Source organism: Leucopleurus acutus, assembly GCF_964270905.1.
Source record: "Leucopleurus acutus genome assembly, chromosome: 18".
In the NCBI taxonomy this organism is placed as follows: domain Eukaryota; kingdom Metazoa; phylum Chordata; class Mammalia; order Artiodactyla; family Delphinidae; genus Leucopleurus; species Leucopleurus acutus.
The window spans coordinates 67,786,823-67,803,976 of NC_139160.1; the positions used below are offsets into that span (position 1 = coordinate 67,786,823).

The 17,154-nt window shown below is 38.5% G+C and overlaps 1 protein-coding gene across 1 annotated transcript in view; it reads left to right on the plus strand.

Annotated features, from left to right (window-relative positions):
• Positions 1–855: 855 nt before the first annotated feature.
• Positions 856–17,154, plus strand: part of TM9SF2 (transmembrane 9 superfamily member 2) — a 57,738-nt gene continuing 41,439 nt past the window's right edge. The window contains exons 1-3 of the mRNA XM_082859689.1: positions 856–1,180; positions 14,755–14,822; positions 16,869–16,962. Of these exons, the coding sequence (XP_082715815.1) occupies positions 1,016–1,180; positions 14,755–14,822; positions 16,869–16,962 (327 nt within the window). The 5' untranslated portion in view covers positions 856–1,015. The remainder of the gene's footprint in view (positions 1,181–14,754; positions 14,823–16,868; positions 16,963–17,154) is intronic.

Sequence of the window (17,154 nt, forward strand, 5' to 3'; positions counted from 1 at the left end):
ATCTTTTATGTTGTGTTTTCCTTTGTCACGAAAAGCAAGTTTCTCCTTGAAAAATACTCAAAACGCACCACACAAACACACACAAGTACGTCTGTGCATATACAAACGGACATCGCATCACTTCAATAGGAAAAGTGACAGAAACTTGCCCAGGGATGATCATACCAGATTTCTATTTTGCTGGAACTACATTTCTCACTGGGCTCTCAGGTGTGCTCCTGTCTTCCTTTGCAAAGAAATGTCAATACTCCCTTCTCCTATTTGTCTACTCCCATTTTTCCCCTCACCTCATTTCCACTCACCTCTTTAAAGAGATCTTGTTTAGTCTATGCAAACAATCACTGTCCCACACAAGAATGAGCCACCGCATCCAATGCTGGGAACCTGTCCGTGCACACACCTCTGAGTAGCTGTCTATTTGAAGATTTGTGGCTAGTTCCTCCCCATTGGTTTCCTTATCCTGCACTCAACCGTCTCCCAAACTTCTTCCCTCCACCAACTCAGCCTTCATCAGCAAGTACTTTTTGGAGCACCACCTCTGTAATAGGGGCTGGTGTGCCTTGGGCACTGTAGTGAGGAAACCGTGGAAAACCGGGGCAAGGCAGCAAGCACGGGGCGCTGGGCAAGTGAGACGCTCCACGACGCCCCAAGGAGGCTCTAGATCGGAATTTGGAACAGGAACGGGAAAGCTGGACCCTCTCCCGCGGCAAACACCCCAGCCGACCCGCTGAAAACCTGGCAAGTGGATTTCCTCCACTCTCCCTCCCGGAAACTCCTCAGGGCGCTTGCAGCCGCTCTCACTGAGCATGTGCAGGCGGCGCTGCGCATGCTTCTTCGAGTTCCGCTTCGGAGTCTGTTGCGGAACCCGCGGTGTCTCCTAGCGCGACCGGAACTATCCGTGGCAGGGCCGGCCTGCCTCAGCTCCGGCGGACTGGTAGTCGTCGCCGAGCCTCCCCGTCCCTCCTTCCCTCTTCACCCCCCGCGGCTCTGCTGCCGTTCCCCCGAAACAGCCGTTATGAGCGCGAGGCTGCCGGCGTCGTCTCCACCTCGGTGGCAGTTGCTGCTGTCGCTGCTCCTGCTGGGGGCGGCCCCGGGCCCGCGTCGGAGCGCAGCCTTCTACTTGCCCGGTCTGGCGCCAGTCAACTTCTGCGAGGAAGAAAAAAAGAGCGACGAGTGCAAGGTGGGTGCGGCCTGGCGGACCCCCCGGTGCACAGTCGGAAGAGGAAGCCTCCCTCTGCCGGGGGGGGGCAGCCGGCGTCTCAGGGGAAGGGGGCGTAGCAGTGGGTGCGGTCGGGTGTCCCCAGAAGCGCGTGGGGTTGGCCGCGCTGTGGGGCGCAGGCTCTGGAACGGCCTCCGTACCGGCGTAGATTCTGGCGGATTCGGCGGGCCAGGTAGCACGAGCAGGTGGGTTCAGTTTTCCCGGAACAGGGACTGTGTGTGTATGGCGCTCGCTTGGCGTTGGAGGCGTGCAGGTCAGCGAGCGTTCCACGGGCGAGTGTCCGCTCACAGCCCCGTGTCCCGCCTCCAAGGAAGGGGACGGCCAGGTCTTCCAGTAACTTGTAATTTCATTGCTTCCCGTTTTCTACTTTTCTGGAACCCTGATTGGTTATGAGGACTTGTTCTTTCTAGGACTTAGGTGTTTTTACCTCACGGTTAGCAGTCGCTTCCTTGTTTGTGGGATTTAACACCCAGAACCGCGTAAACTGCATTAATAAGGAGTTGCTGTGATGGTTGAGACAGTTAATGTCTACCTTAAGTGTAAAAAAAGAAATTTAATATGCAAAAAATATGTAAGATCCCACTAGTTTCTCCGAGATTGTTTTAAACACTTAAAAGGTGCAGACAACAGGAGAAACCGGCGTTTTCTTCCTAGGGCAGATCTTGAAAACTTTGATCTCTTACCACCTTAAACTCAAGGTTTTCAGTTTAACCACTAGTAAAAGAGACGTAGGTAGAGTAACCTGCTTTTAGGTTATTAGGTAGAGGGCAGGAAAGTATACATACACAGTTATTTTAGGTTGCTAAAACTTACCCTTTGGGGTGCAAGAAACTCTTTGAAACCGTTAATACTTTTAACAGTTCAGATAATCGTTCAGCAAACTTTTACAATCTATAAGTAGGTTTATTTACTAAGCTTGGTTTTTTTAAGCTGGTGTTTATTTTATTACTGCTAGCTTTACAATAGTTGTGAATTTTGAGCTTATTTTAGGGCACTAAAGAAGCTATTAAACTTTTCATGGCATTTTACAGTTTCTGTTTAAAAACTTGGATTTCTAAAAATGTCTAAGGATCTTTCAGGTGTACTCACATCAACAGTTAGTGCTTGAATACTGTAACTCATACCTTGCAGTGCAAGAAATTTTCGCTCTTTGAGAGTTCTGACTGAAAGAAAATAGTGCTTCCAAGTGGAAGAGAGAGCTAGTCTCACTAGCACACAGGTTTTTCCATTAAATATTTTAGTAATCAGCCTTTAAAGCTTAGTATTTGGTCTTTAAATTTAAATTTAACAGCAATCGTATATTGTCTAACTAGTGCCTTAGACACAAAAAAGATATTCCTGTCTCCTAGGAACCTCAAAGATCATAAGCTTATGACAGATTATCAAAATCTGATATGTTATAATAGATGGCTGTCCAAAGTGCACTAAAACACAAATGAGGAAACATCTGCGGATTGGAGTCTTCAGGGAAAGCTACAGAGAGGAAGTGACATTTGAGATGGACTTCAGACATGAGTATGAGTGAAATTTACAGGTGGTCTGCTAGTTAGATAATTTTGTTTCCTCAACAGGTCCTTCTTTAGGTAGTTCCTTTTAGTTAACTTTTGATTAATTTCAGGGAGTCCTTTTGGATTTTTAGTTTTTACAAGTATAGGGATGAAACAGGCAAGACAGATCATTTTTCTGAAGTGTTTGGATTTCATCTTTGTTGCCAGCTGCTTTCACATCTTGGTCAGTGGAAACAGATCTTAGACCAGTAGAAAGAGGCACTTTTAACAGTTTTCCCCTAGAATTTGACTAACTGGTGTAGGGAATTTGAAGTACACTTTAATATTTCTTCTCTTTGCTTCTCAAAGGAGAAAAACAGTAAACAGTTTAAATTTTCATTACTTCAATCAAGGTATTAATATTTTTTTTCTCATCCATTCCATATTTGTTAAGGAAGACAGTCTTGTCTACACTGTCAGAAAAGTTGAAAGGACTTATTTTAAAAATTGGAAGTGGGAGTTGTGAAATGGGAATAATTATTTCCAGAGATGCTTTTAGGTTAGGGAATCAGGAGTTGGATGAATTGGGTAGGTCATTGATACTATTTCTATCAGTTTTTCCATCTGTAAGATAGAGATAATCATATTTGCTTACTATATATTCCCCTTGAAAGATATTTTGCCCTTCCCGGAGGGAAAGTACAATATTTATTGTTGCAATATTATACAATATTCATAAGTGTAAAGATGAACCAAGTTTATTTTCAGCATAAGTGTAATTTATGGAGTATAGTCTTTACATATCCTGTGAAGTCCATGTCCTGTATTTAGCTCACCATGTATATTGAGAGACAATCAAAAGAACCCTGAGGATTTGGTCATTTTCTCCTCTCAAAATTATTTTATGTTCAATTTACTGGCGTAGAAACAGTCCAGTGAACATACAGTCATATTCATATTCCTTTAACTTCTGATTTATGATCTTCATTAGCCTTAATAAACAGTGTGACTGTGTTCTGTGCCTTTTTTTCTTTAGCTTGCTGTCATTACAGGTACATTTGAATATCAACATAGTGCACATTTTCATTGGCTATACAGTATTTCATTGTAGTATTACAATACTATGGTTTGCTGAGCTGTTTCTTGCTTGTAGGGCATTTAGATTGGTCCCGATTTTTCTATATTGTAAATAACTTTGCTAGAATGTATTTAGCAGGAATTCATTGCATATTCACAAATTAGTAGGTCAAAGGCAAGAAGCAATTTTATAGCTCTATTTAATACCACCAGGTTTCTTTGAAGAAAGGTAGGTTTGATTTACAATGCCATTAGCTGAATGATTCCATGTGTCTTCACAGTATTCTATAGTTTTTATTTATCAAGTTAATAGCTATGTGATGGTACCTAAACATTTTTTAATGCTGCATTGCTTTTGAGGTTTCTCTGTCTTTCAATTCTCTTATTTGTCTTATTTTGTTAGTTTTTCAAACCACAGTATTAAAGAATTGAACCATGGTATTCCTTTCTGCTAGCATTTTAGTTTCTTAAGCTCAGGGGATAATATGTTGACTGCAATAAGTAGAGTAAGCCTTGGTCAGAAGTGAATAGCTAAATGTGAAGTTACCTTTAGATTGAGTCTTAAGTGTGCTAAGTGGCATTCTAATGGCTGATAACTGAAGATTAGTGAGCAGTTCACCCTTGCTGCTTTTAACTTTCAAGCAATTATTTAATGGCTTGTCAACATGAACAACTAACTATAGAAAACATTTGCCACTTTTTTACTGTTTGATGATGTGTGTGCATGGACAGATCATGTTCTTAGATGAAAGAGTAAGATTTTCTTTCCTGTCCAGTAAGGAAAATGACCAAATATACCCCCCTGGTGTTTAAAAAAAAAAGTTTAAATGATTAGTTTAACAACTTTTTTATAAAAAAGAAAATCAGAATCACACTTTTAAATTTCCTTCATCAGTAGTTACTTTTAGAAGCTTTTAACAAATTCTGTGTCTATTATTTTGGGAGCAGTTGCCTATAAATATGGAATTAGTCAAATTTAAGAAAACAGTTCTAAATGTTGCTCTGAACAAACACAAGAATGAATGTATTGTTTACCTGTTTTAACTTGACCATAGAGATTTTGAAGATTTTGAAATATTTAAAGAAAAAATATAATTTACATGTGTACCTAACAATATAATTGGTATATATTTATTGATATTTAGTTTCATGTTTTCATAGTTTTTTGTTTGTTTGTTTGTTTTTTGCGGTAAGCGGGCCTCTCACTGTTGTGGCCAGGCGGACTCTCAACCACTGCGCCACCAGGGAAGCCCCATAGTTTTTTTCTGGAAGAAGAGCATTGATTCTTAGCTACTGGAAAGTAATCAGTGTGTGAGGGTTACTGATATTGTTTCAGGTATGAAATCTGGCATTGGAAAGAATGACTTTGGATAAATTCACATTCCAACGATTGTTCTTTGTTCCTGTGAAAAAGTACATGGAACTGAGTTAGAAGGTTTGCGTTCAGAAATTAAATTTTCGAATAAAACTATTTTAAAACTGTGATTGTTCATTATAGTGGATGTGAGAGCTAGGATTAGGAAAGCAAGCGTTGTTGATACAGATAAAATACTGTCCTACTGCTCTCTACAAAGGGAAGCCCTTTTCAAGAGGTGTGTTCTTGAACATCTGAAACAAAACCACAGACAGGTGCTCCACATGCAGACACACCTAAGTTCTAGAAACTGGTCTGAGCTCAGTCAGCCTTAGAGCCCAGTTCCCCAAACCCCTACTTCTATTCTTCCTTGCAGTTTTCTATTGCAGTGTCCTCATAGTAGATGTTGTACTGTAGTTAATTGTAGCTACCTAAATATATGCACTCTACAAAGCCATTGGCTATTGCCATGAAAATTAACTAAGTGTTGATGAAAGGCTTTGTAAGAAATTTGTGAAATATATTTTTCTTTGTTCTTCTTACTCTCACCTTTCATACCTATTTAGTGCCCTTTGCTAATAACAGTGATAGAAACTACAATTTGTGTACTTTATGTGTGCCAGTTATATATTAATCTTAGTTAATCCTCCAGACAATCCTGTGGTTTTCAGATGGGGAAACTGAAGCTGGGTAGGATGCAGTACCCTCTCAAGCAAACATACCTCATAAGTAGCGAAGCTAAGATGCAACTCCAGGAGTGTCTTGAGTCCGAAGTCTAGGCTCTTCGCCACATTGGGGTACTCCTGGATCTTCTAGGCTGAGCGCCGTACCTCTTCTCCTGCCCTGTCCTGCAGATCCTGGGCTGCTTGTAATCCTGGACTTGCACAGTTATTGCAGTTACAACAAAAAGCTCTTTACCTATGTCATCAGTTTTTAACCAGTCACATTTTATGTTTATTCCTTTCTTTGATACAGTTTAAAGTTGAAATTTTATTTTTTGATGGGAGGTGGAGGGAGAACTTTAATATCTAGGAGATCAGCTTCTGGGCATTGTTGGTCAGGTAACTCGAAGCTCATGAACATCCATTTGTGAGTTCCAGCATTTGTATTGGGATTTTAAAATTATATCTGAGCTAAGGTTTTCCTTCTTTGGACTTTTTCCCACTGTGGGCTTCTCCAATATTAAAGTAATGGAAGCTTCCATAGTTTTCCTTTTCTATGGCTGTACCTTGGTATCTCAGACACTTTTGTGACTAGTCACTTGCTTTGATCCTTGTACAAAGTCACATTTCTTCACTGAAGATTTCTTTCTACCTTGAAAAACAGTTGTACGTGTTGGTTGGGACATACATGATGGCAGTTGTAAAAGCAGAATCAAAACAAAGGAACAAGGAAATGGGGGGAAATGCAGTACTATAGCATGGCATGCTTTGAAGTAATAAAATAGCGTGTAGTTGTGACCAAAGTTGGGATCAGAAGTAGAGTGGGCAGTTGGGGACTAGAAATAAAATTGTACATTTGGGAGGAGAAGGATTTAGAAGGGAGATGATAGAACTCTAAATTAATTAAAAGCATTTCCATAAAAGGTTTCTTAGGGTGGTATTGTAATCATTCTTGTTTTGTCTATGTCTTGCTTTAGAATTTACAGTCTTGCTTTAGGATTAATCTGTACCTTTCTTAAAATGGTTAATGTCACAACTTTTCATGCTTGTAATAACTCATTTTGGGACAGTTGAAAGTGGAATGTGAAGAAAGTAACCTTTAAGGCTCTTCTGAGTCATGTAAGTGATATCTTGGAGTTGGCTATCTCCAGAAGGAGTTGCATGTAATTAACTCTTGGATGGGGAATAAAGAAGATGTTTAGAATGGAAAATGACCTTAAAGTTAATCAAATATTGCTCTCTTACAGCGATTGCTATTTTAATAAGAAAACTAAATCCCACTAGCTACCCTAGGAACACATAAATAGCTTTGCCGCTTTTCTCTTTTACTTCCTTGAATGTGTGCCCTATCTCCGCATCTGGATTATAAATTCTTTGAAAGGCAGCCATTCATGGGTTTTATATTATGGCATTCACGGTTTCTAGTACAGGACATTATGGGCTTTGAATAAATGTGTTGATTGAATGAATTTCCCATGGTTTTTCAGGGTTTTTTGTTGTGAATCTTCCCGGGTTTTCACATATATTGCAAATTCTATTTCCCCCTATTTATTACTTCTTTTGAAGTCATCTTTCCTGCTTCTAACATCTTCCCACACTAAACTTTACTCTTTAGTCTTTATTTCTTATTGCTTTGATTTGGCTTCTGTCACTTCATAATATGACTAAAGTCTCTTCTCATCTTTAAAGCCTTTTCTTTTTCCAACTTTTAATTGTGACAATTTTCAAAATTCAAAAAAGTTGAAAGAATAGTATAATGATCACCTGTATATCCACCTAGACCCTTAGAGCCAACAGTTGTTTATGTTTTCTTCTATTTGTTTTATCTGTGTGTATATTCATATTTTTTAGGGACGAATGTCATGTTTGTAACATACTTTCGCCCTTCATGAAACCACATAAACTCACTAGCAGTCTCATTTCCTTTCTTCTTTCTTGTTTTTAACATTTGTCCTACTGTCATATTACGAGGATCTCGTAATATTATTCTTATAATACTTACAATATTTTTGAAATTTTCCTCTTTCACTATAAGGGTCAATATTTAAAAGAGTGTTGTAAATGTAGCATATTTAGAAATACATTGTAAATTGTTCTATTCTGTGTTAAATTTATCAGTTTAAATTTACAATTCTTAGCATGTTTTAAATGAGATAAATATTAAATTTTCAAATTCGCACAGTTTAAAAAAGGAAGAATGAATGAAAGTGCTACAGAAATAGCCAAAATGAACTGAATATCCAAGATGTGTTTTGATTAGTTCACCAAGCGACGGAAAAAGGTCCACAATTTAGTGGTGATATCTATGATGGACCAACTTTCCTGTAAAAGTAAGTGTGGAAAAGTGTCAGAAGAGACTGGAAGGAAGAAAAGTGGAGGACTGAGAGCAGCAAAAATTAAAAGTGGTAGCAGCAGTTGAGTTTACTCACTTTTTTGAGCCAGCAGTCCAGTTTTTGAACTTATTTGTCTTAAAGTAGAGCAAGTAATCCCTAGCTTATAAGGTTACTATGAGAATTGTGCTTGATAATTATTATCTTCCCCTTCCCTAGACTGATAGCCAAGAAGGGAGTAATGAAGAGGCATAAACAGTAGATCAGAAGCCACTGTCCTTAGTGTCCTTTAATGGGAGGGAGGAAGAAGGGCCTCTCACAGAAACCCTCAAGGTTATCCTTATACTAATACATATTTGGATTGAGGAAGGTCCAGCTTCTCTAAAATAATAGGTAATAATAGCTATCTTTATCTAGCTTATAGTTAAACATTTAACTTATAGTTATTGTGTGCCAACTATAAACCAGCTTCTATATCGTTTCTGTTTTATTATTACGTCATTTATTCCTCACATTCAAAATTACTTGCCCATAAGCACATATTTATTAGCAGCAGACCTAGGATTTGAAAAGAACCCAGCAGTCTGACTCTGTTCTCCCTCCAAACTGAAGTTGTGTTCTCTGTTTATATGCTGTGTGTGTTAAAATTAGTTTTGTTTTTAGGTCAAAGATAATGTGAGAAGAATTGTTTCTGAATTTTGCTGTCAATATTTTGGAAAATTTTGTGGGCAGACCTTGATAATTGTAGACATCCTTATAAATCACACAGGAAGGCTGAAACATGCTTCTTCAGTGACGTTAACATTTTTGTTACTAGGAGTAGAATTTGAAGCTACTTCACCAGATCAGGAAAAGTTGATAGATACGGTAAATTTAATGGGGAGTTGATAGTAGACAAAATGCCAAGTGTGAGAAGGATAAAAACTAATAATGTACAAATAAGAAAATAGGGAGGGAGGGTGTGTGGGTCTTTGGGCTATAGACTGAAATGGAATAAGTGTAATAATCAGTTTAAATGATACTAAATTATATAATCAGAAGACTAGCATGGTGTCTAAAAGAGAAATTTTCCTGGCTTCTAGAGTTTGCTTCAGAGACTTAAAGTAGACTTAGAGGGAGCCAGTGAATTTGATGTCTAAAGTTTTGACAAGATTGTTTTTTAAAAAGGTTAAATTGGAATTTCAAGTGGTATGGGTTAGCTTAAGGGTGAGCGGAGTTAGGGAATAAACCATGGGGAATAGTAAAAATGGAGACAGACTTCCAGAAGTCCCTGAGGCTAATTTGGATCTTAAATTTAGCAAAAAGAATGAATGTGAAATGTTTTAATTAGCTAGTAGTATTAAACTCTTGTATCAACATAATATAAAGCCACTGGGAATGTACTTCCAGAAGCTCTCTTAAAGTTATATGAGAGAACAAAAGGTAGTAAATTAATTTGGTCATGGACAAGTTAAAGTATATTTGAAGAAAAAGTTAACAATTATATATTTGAGGTGATGAACTTTAAACTATCAGTTACAGAACATTGGAAAGAGATGAAGAGTGTCATTGAAGAATTTATGCTTTTGGCCAAAAAGGCTAATGAAAAGTAACAATGTCATTCTATACATATATGAAGCTTTGATGTCTATACCTTGAATTCTGCCTGTAATTCTCAGTGCTATACCTTTTAAGAAAGATGTGAGAGTAGGGCAAGGTCCCGAGAAAAGCAGCTGGCATGATCAAGGAGATAGATGATTCAAAAGATTAAGACCTTTCCGTTTTGAAAGATTAAGACTCAAAGGAGAGATGAGAGAAGTCAGAAAATGAGAATACGGTTTTCCTTCAATCTTACAATCCTATAGCTAAGAGATGTACCATGAAACTTCAGAGAGAACATCATAGGCTAAGCAAAAATTCTTGCCTCATCCATTGGGTAGAAATGGAAGAAACTTTTACCCTAAATTTATATGCTCCTCAACAGTGTCCTAAAATTTTTTTTTAAATGGCATCAAATCTCTGAACCTTTTGCCCTGTTTTGGGTTTCCAAAGATATGAATTTAAAGAACATTGAAAAATACCTAGTAAACAGAGCTCAAGGATGAACTAGGAGTCCAGTCAAGCTTGCTGTCTGTTTTGTAGGGTCCTCAATCTAAGAACTGTGTTTACATTTTTAAGTGATTAGAAAAAAATTAGAAGAAGAAGAATATTTAGGGATGAGTGAAAATTACATGAAAATCAAATTTCAATCCCCATAAATAGTTTTATTGGGCTACAGCTGGGCTCATTCACTTATGTAATGTTTGTGGCTGCTTTTGTTCTACAACGGCAGAGACTGCTTGTCCAGCAAAGCCTAAAATATTTACTCTCTGGCCCTTTAAGAAAAAAATTTGCCAACCTCTGGGATAGACTAACATTCGAGTTATTTTTCCAAGTAAAGGGAAGATTGCAATGACTAGAGTAAAATATTAAGTATATGAAGAGGGTTTATAAAGGGTACTAAGCAGCATTTTATTCTTTTCCATTACTGTGCTGTCCCATATAGAAGCCATTAGACGCCTGTGACTATTTTTTTAAAATAACTTTATTTATTTTATTTATTTATTTTTGGCTGCATTGGGTCTTCGTTGCTGCGTGTGGGCTTTCTCTGGTTGTGGTGAGCAGGGACTACTCTTCCTTGTGGTGTGTGGGCTTCTCACTGTGGTGGCTTCCCTTGTTGCGGACCACAGGCTCTAGGCTTGCAGGCTTCAGTAGTTGTGGCTCGTGGGCTGCTCAGTAGTTTTGGCACACGGGCTTAGTTGCTCTGTGGCAAGTGGGATCTTCCCAGAGCAGGGCTCGAACCCGTGTCCCCTGCATTGGCAGGCGGATTCTTAACCACTGTGCCACCAGGGAAGTCCTCCTGTGACTTTTTTTTTTTTTTTTTTTTTTTTGTGGTACGCGGGCCTCTCACTGCTGTGGCCTCTCCCGTTGCGGAGCACAGGTTCCGGACGCGCAGGTTCAGCGGCCACGGCTCATGGGCCCAGCCGCTCCGCGGCATGTGGGATCTTCCCGGATCGGGGCACGAACCCGTATCCCCTGCATCGGCAGGCGGATTTGCAACCACTGTGCCACCAGGGAAGCCCCTGTGACTTTTTAAATGTAAAATTAAATAAAAATTTAAATTCAGATCTTCAGCCACACTGACCACGTTTCAAGTGACTAATGGCCCCATGTGGCTAGTGGCTACTGTATTTGACAGAGCAGATAGAGTATTTTCATTGCTTGAAGTTCTACTGGACATTGCTGCATAATAGTAAATACTTACATAGTACTTTGTGACAGGCACTGTTCTCGACTCTTCTCAAAAACCAGTTGCAACAGGAATTATTATTACCTCCATTCTACAAATGAGAAAACCAAGGCACAGGGAAGTGAAGAAACTTCCCCAAGATCACACAGCTAGTAAATGTCAGAGCCAGGATTTAAACCCAGGCAGCCTAGCTTCAGAGTCTGTGTTCTTAATCTCTTTGTACTGAGAGTAAGGAATATGCTTAATTGTGGCACAAGGGAGTTGGCTTATGTGATGAAAACGTGGATTTTGAGACTCAAAACATAGAAAGTTGTGTAGAGTATAATAGGTGCATTCCTCCCTAGAAAGAAATCTAAAGATGTGAACTGGATTAGCTTTTTAGGAACTTTCAGTCTTCATTAAGATACATTAAATAGGGCTTCCATGGTGGCGCAGTGGTTGAGAGTCTGCCTGCCGATGCAGGGGACACGGGTTCGTGCCCTGGTCCGGGAGGATCCCACATGCCGCGGAGCGGCTGGGCCCGTGAGCCATGGCCGCTGAGCCTGCGCGTCCGGAGCCTGTGCTCCACAACGGGAGAGGCCACAACGGTGAGAGGCCCGCGTACCGCAAAAAAAAAAAAAAAAAAAAAAAAAAAGAGATACATTAAACAGAGCGCTTGGATTCTGGTATATCTTCATAGCAGTGTTGATCCCTTATAATTAGTGAAAATTGTTTTGGCAGAGTAAGCTATCAATGGGGAATTTTGCCTTCACAACAGTTATATAAGTTTGTGATAATTACTCAAGCATTCTGTAAGCTTAAGTATCATGTCCCATGATCTTCTTAGTCAGAAAGACCAGTGATACAGTCTTCAATATTTTGTACAAGGAGACACAGTTAAACTTTTTTTTGTGTTTGAGACAGTGTTACCATTGAGTTGTCATTTTATTTCAGTACGGTTTTAGGGGTTTTATGTGTGTTTTCAGTACCGTGTACAAAGGCTAATGCCTTCCATTGTATATCATGAATATTGGATGGGCATTTTAGTGGATGAGCAGTGTAGTTTAGGCATTCCCTATTCTGAATATCATTAAATTGATTTGGTTTCCTTTATTTAACAAATACATAGCACTTCATGTATTCGGCACTGTTTGACATACTTTATAAATGTTAACTCATTTAATCCTTATACCTCTGTGAGGTAGTTACTGTTATCCCCATTTTGCAGATAAAGAAACTGAAGCACCCGTGAGGAAACTGAGATGCTAAATAATTTGACCAAGTATAAGTGGTAGAGCTGGGATTTGAACCCAGGCAAACTGGCTCCAGAGGTCTTCTTTTGCCCACTGTGTTTTGCTGTTTTTCAAAGGACAGTGTATTATTAGTTTTTGTACATTGAACATTTTGTCTCACTTTTGGGGTATTAACAGGTATAGAGGACTGCTGACAGCACTAGTAAATGAGATCAAAATGGCAAATGTGGCTTTATGCTCTTCTAGGTAGCCTCAGATCAGAGTCCAGAGGCAGCCATAGTGATCTAACCCTGTAAAATACAGGTAAACAGCTCCTATTTAATTGTTTTTGGTTAGTACCAAAAGTACTTCAGGGCACAGATTACTTACTGACATTTTCATCTGAAGAATTCTGTATTGAGTAGCAATGAGCCCCTATTGGCAGAGTGGGTACCTGGGTACAAGTTCCTTTGGAACTTCAAATATACGTTGAAGAAATCCTGGGAGCTTCAGTAGGAAGGTGTGGCTTTGAGTTAACCCATGTTTCCTAGGAAGTTGATACAGCTTTTCTCCCTCTCCTCTGTTGTTGAATTTGATTTGGTCTTTATGAATTTCTTCTCTGTTACTACCTTTGTAGTTAAGCATTCTCAAATTGATCAAAGCAGTCCTCCAGAATTAAACCGTGTTGTCATTGTCTGTCTCCTGTCTGCTTAAGAGCATGAGATTGTGTTTCTAGTACAATTGATCTAGAAATTTCTTACCTACCTGGCAACATTTCTTTTTTTTTTTTAATGGTCCCATGGTGTTTAATAGCTAATTTACTATCAACAGGCATACTACAATATGTTTCTAGTCTTTTAATGAACAAGTCTGCAGTATACATTCTTATACATGATCTCTTGTGCACACATGATTTTATTCCTAGGAGATAAGTTCTCATAAGTAGGATTGCTGGGTGGAAGAAGGCATGTATTTTGCTTTCCAAAAGGCTGTAACCACTTCACATTTCAAAGAGCCACAGGTGATATAGCTTTTGAAAACTTTTAGCCAGAGTTTAGTGGTCTCATATTGAATTTAATCGCAGATGTGTCTCAAATTCATATCTCCAGATTTTTTTTCTGAATGCCATGACTGTTTATCCTTCTACACTTAGGTATCTCAAAGGCACTTTAAACAAAACATGTCTAAAGACAAACTCACGATCTCTCCCCTCAAACCTAATCCTCTTCCAATGTCCCTTTTGTTACTTGTCAAAATCAGAAAATTAAAGCATCTCTCATCTTTAAACTTAGGGCGTGTGTTATCTTTACTCTCACATAAAACCAATCAGTCCTATCAAATTTATTTTCAGAATATTTCTTGGATGCATCCATTTCTCTTTTTCTTCTTCTTGACAGCATTCCTTGAATGCTGTGAGAATATTTTGTGGTTTTTTTAAATTTATTTATTTATTTTTGGCTGCATTGGGTCTTCGTTGCTGCGCACGGGCTTTCTCTACTTGCGGCGAGCAGGGGCTACTCGTTGTTGCCGTGTGCAGGCTTCTCATTGTGGTGACTTCTCTTGTTGCAGAGCACGGGCTCTAGGCACTCGCGCTTCAGTAGTTGTGGCTTGCGGGCTCTAGAGCGCAGGCTCAGTAGTTGTGGCGCACAGTCTTAGTTGCTCCACGGCGTGTGGGATCTTCTTGGACCAGGGCTCAAACCCGTGTCCCCTGCATTGGCAGGCGGATTCTTAACCACTGCGCCACCAGGGAAGCCCCGAGAATGTTTTTCTAAAACTGTTTAAAAATAAAAATTATCTTTGTGCTGCAGAATGAAATACTGAATTTGAAAACCAGATTTTTAAAAGCAATCTATATTGATGTAGTGAGTGATACCTTATTTAATTTAAATACTTATTTAATTTTTTAGAAATTTTTAGAACTTAAAGCATTTAGAAACTATTGGAGACATTTGCAACTGAAAATTATTTTATTGTAATTTAAATGCATATAAATCTCAGTGAATGGATTTATAAGTAATTCTTTAAAGTGAGTTGGATATCATAAAATTTCTCATTTCAAAAGTCAAATTCCTTTTTAATGCTAGGCATGACCTAAGTTTTGGTCTCTAGTTGTTTATATTCTAATTCTGTGTTTCTTCATTTTCAGGCTGAAATAGAACTATTTGTGAACAGGCTTGACTCAGTGGAATCTGTTCTTCCTTATGAATATACAGCGTAAGTTTTTCAGATTGGTTTTTATATGAAATTTTATGACTCGTCAGAATTTTGTACATTTAGAACTTTTACTTTCTCCACAGTTACGGATAAATTCATACACATTTAAAAAATGTACAGGGCCTGAAAACATTTTTAAAAGGGATATTGTTTATTTCTAAGGTAGGGTTAAAATGTGAAATGTGATCTGTTGATGTCACTTTGCAATGCAACAGAAGCACCAACGAAAACAATGAATTCCTTTTTTTACCTGACTGGACAAATAGCCATTTTGTTTTAATTTTTTTGATTATTAAAAAACCCACATAGTTTTCAACAAAATCCATATGTCCCACATAATCAGTCCCCAGAAATAACTGCTTTGTTGTCTGCCGCCTGCATTTTTTCTCTGCTTATTCTAACATACACAACCACATTTATACTTTTTTTTTTTAATTTATTTATTTTTGGCTGTATTGGGTCTTCGTTGCTGTGTGTGGGCTTTCTCTAGTTGTAGCAAGCGGGGGCTACTCTTCGTTGCAGTGTGCGGGCTTCTCATTTCAGTGGCTTCTCTCATTGTGGAGCATGGGCTCTAGGCGCACGGGCTTCAGTAGTTGCAGCATGCGGGCTCAGTAGTTGTGGCTCATGAGCTTAGTTGCTCCGCGACATGTGGGATCTTCCCGGACCAGGGATCAAACCCGTATCCCCTGCGTTGGCAGGCAGATTCTCAACCACTGTGCCACCGGGGAAGCCCCATTTTTGTTTTAAATGAAAGCAGGTTTATATATTTTATTTGCACCTTGTTTTTCTCACTGAATCTATTTGGACATCTTTTCTATATTAATACACAGCTACCTCGGTCGTTTTAGTAGCTGTTTATTATCCCTTTGTAGAGATCATATAGAGTCTGTGTATGATTTGTTTCACTAATTCTCTATTTATGAGCATTTCATTATTTCCATTTTTTGATATTATAAAAATGCTGCATAAATATCCTTTGTTCATTTGAGCACTATATTCCATATTGGGTATAAAATATGTTCCTAAATTTTAGTTGGCTTCTAAATTTCTCTGGTATTTAAGAGTTTTGAAAGAAAATATGTTTACTGTAGAAAACACACACAAAAAGTTTGACTATCCTACAAGAATCCATGTGCCTAAACGTGTAAGAAGAGAATACAAATTTCATGAATGAATGGACCATAATTTATGTAACTTTGGAGACTTTTTCTAGTTTTTGTTTTGTTAAATAAACAAATCTCTCTCCTTAAATCTTTGTGGCTATTCTTGGGAAAACTCAGTGAATCTCTTATATCCAGTAGATGGAGAATCTTCATTTGGGGACTTCCCAGCCCCAGTTTTTTATCACCCAAGATTCATCTTCCTCTTAGGGATCTAACTGGTCTGTAGCCATCACTGTGCCGGTCTCAACCATAGTGACCATGGTGAGCACAGAACTGCCCTTTAATATTCTATAGCAAGGCTGAAATTAGGCTGTAACGTTCAAACAAAACTTTATGAAAACTTGGTTAGTAATACAAGGAAATTATAGCACAGAGAGAAGCTTACAGCTGCCTGGTTATGGCTTCTCCACAGCTCCATGTTCTCGGAGGGTCTGTCTAGCCTGCTTTTCATGTTGGCCAGTATATTGGGATGAGACAGAAACCCATGTAGTTGACACATCTTCTTGAAATGGCATTAAGTAAATATTTGAATTAGAAAGATAACAAAAGGTGAGTTACGCAAAATTCCCTTGAAGACTAGGGTGTAAATAATTTTATCATTGAAATGAACAACAATAAATTATAATGTGTCAATTTTTTTAATTCTATAATTTACATCTTAATAAAAGTATTATTTAAAAATCAAAGCATTCTAAGGCATAATTTTCAGGTGTTTTTTTTGTGTGTTTTGGGGAGATGTGGTACATGGAACTTGGAGTAGGAATATATTTCTTATTCATCTACTTAGAGTGATCAGTACCTAATCTGTCCTCTAGGTTGGCTAGGGGTTTGATATCTCATTGCTTCCTTTTATGCTTAAAAACTTAAATATTCTTGCCCGCAGGTTTGATTTTTGCCAAGCATCAGAAGGAAAACGCCCATCTGAAAATCTAGGTCAGGTATTATTTGGAGAAAGAATTGAACCGTCACCATATAAGGTTTGTATTCAGTGTTATATAAAAGTTATTTAGTTGCATCTTTTTTCTTTTTTCTCCCCACCTTGTAGAAAAGCCTGTGATAACTTAGCTAAGAAGGAATTCATTTCTCTTTTGCATCCAGAAAAATTTCTTAAAGTCACAGTTTAGAAGTATCCCTCCCCTTCTCACGATATGTCATAAATAAGTTTGTTC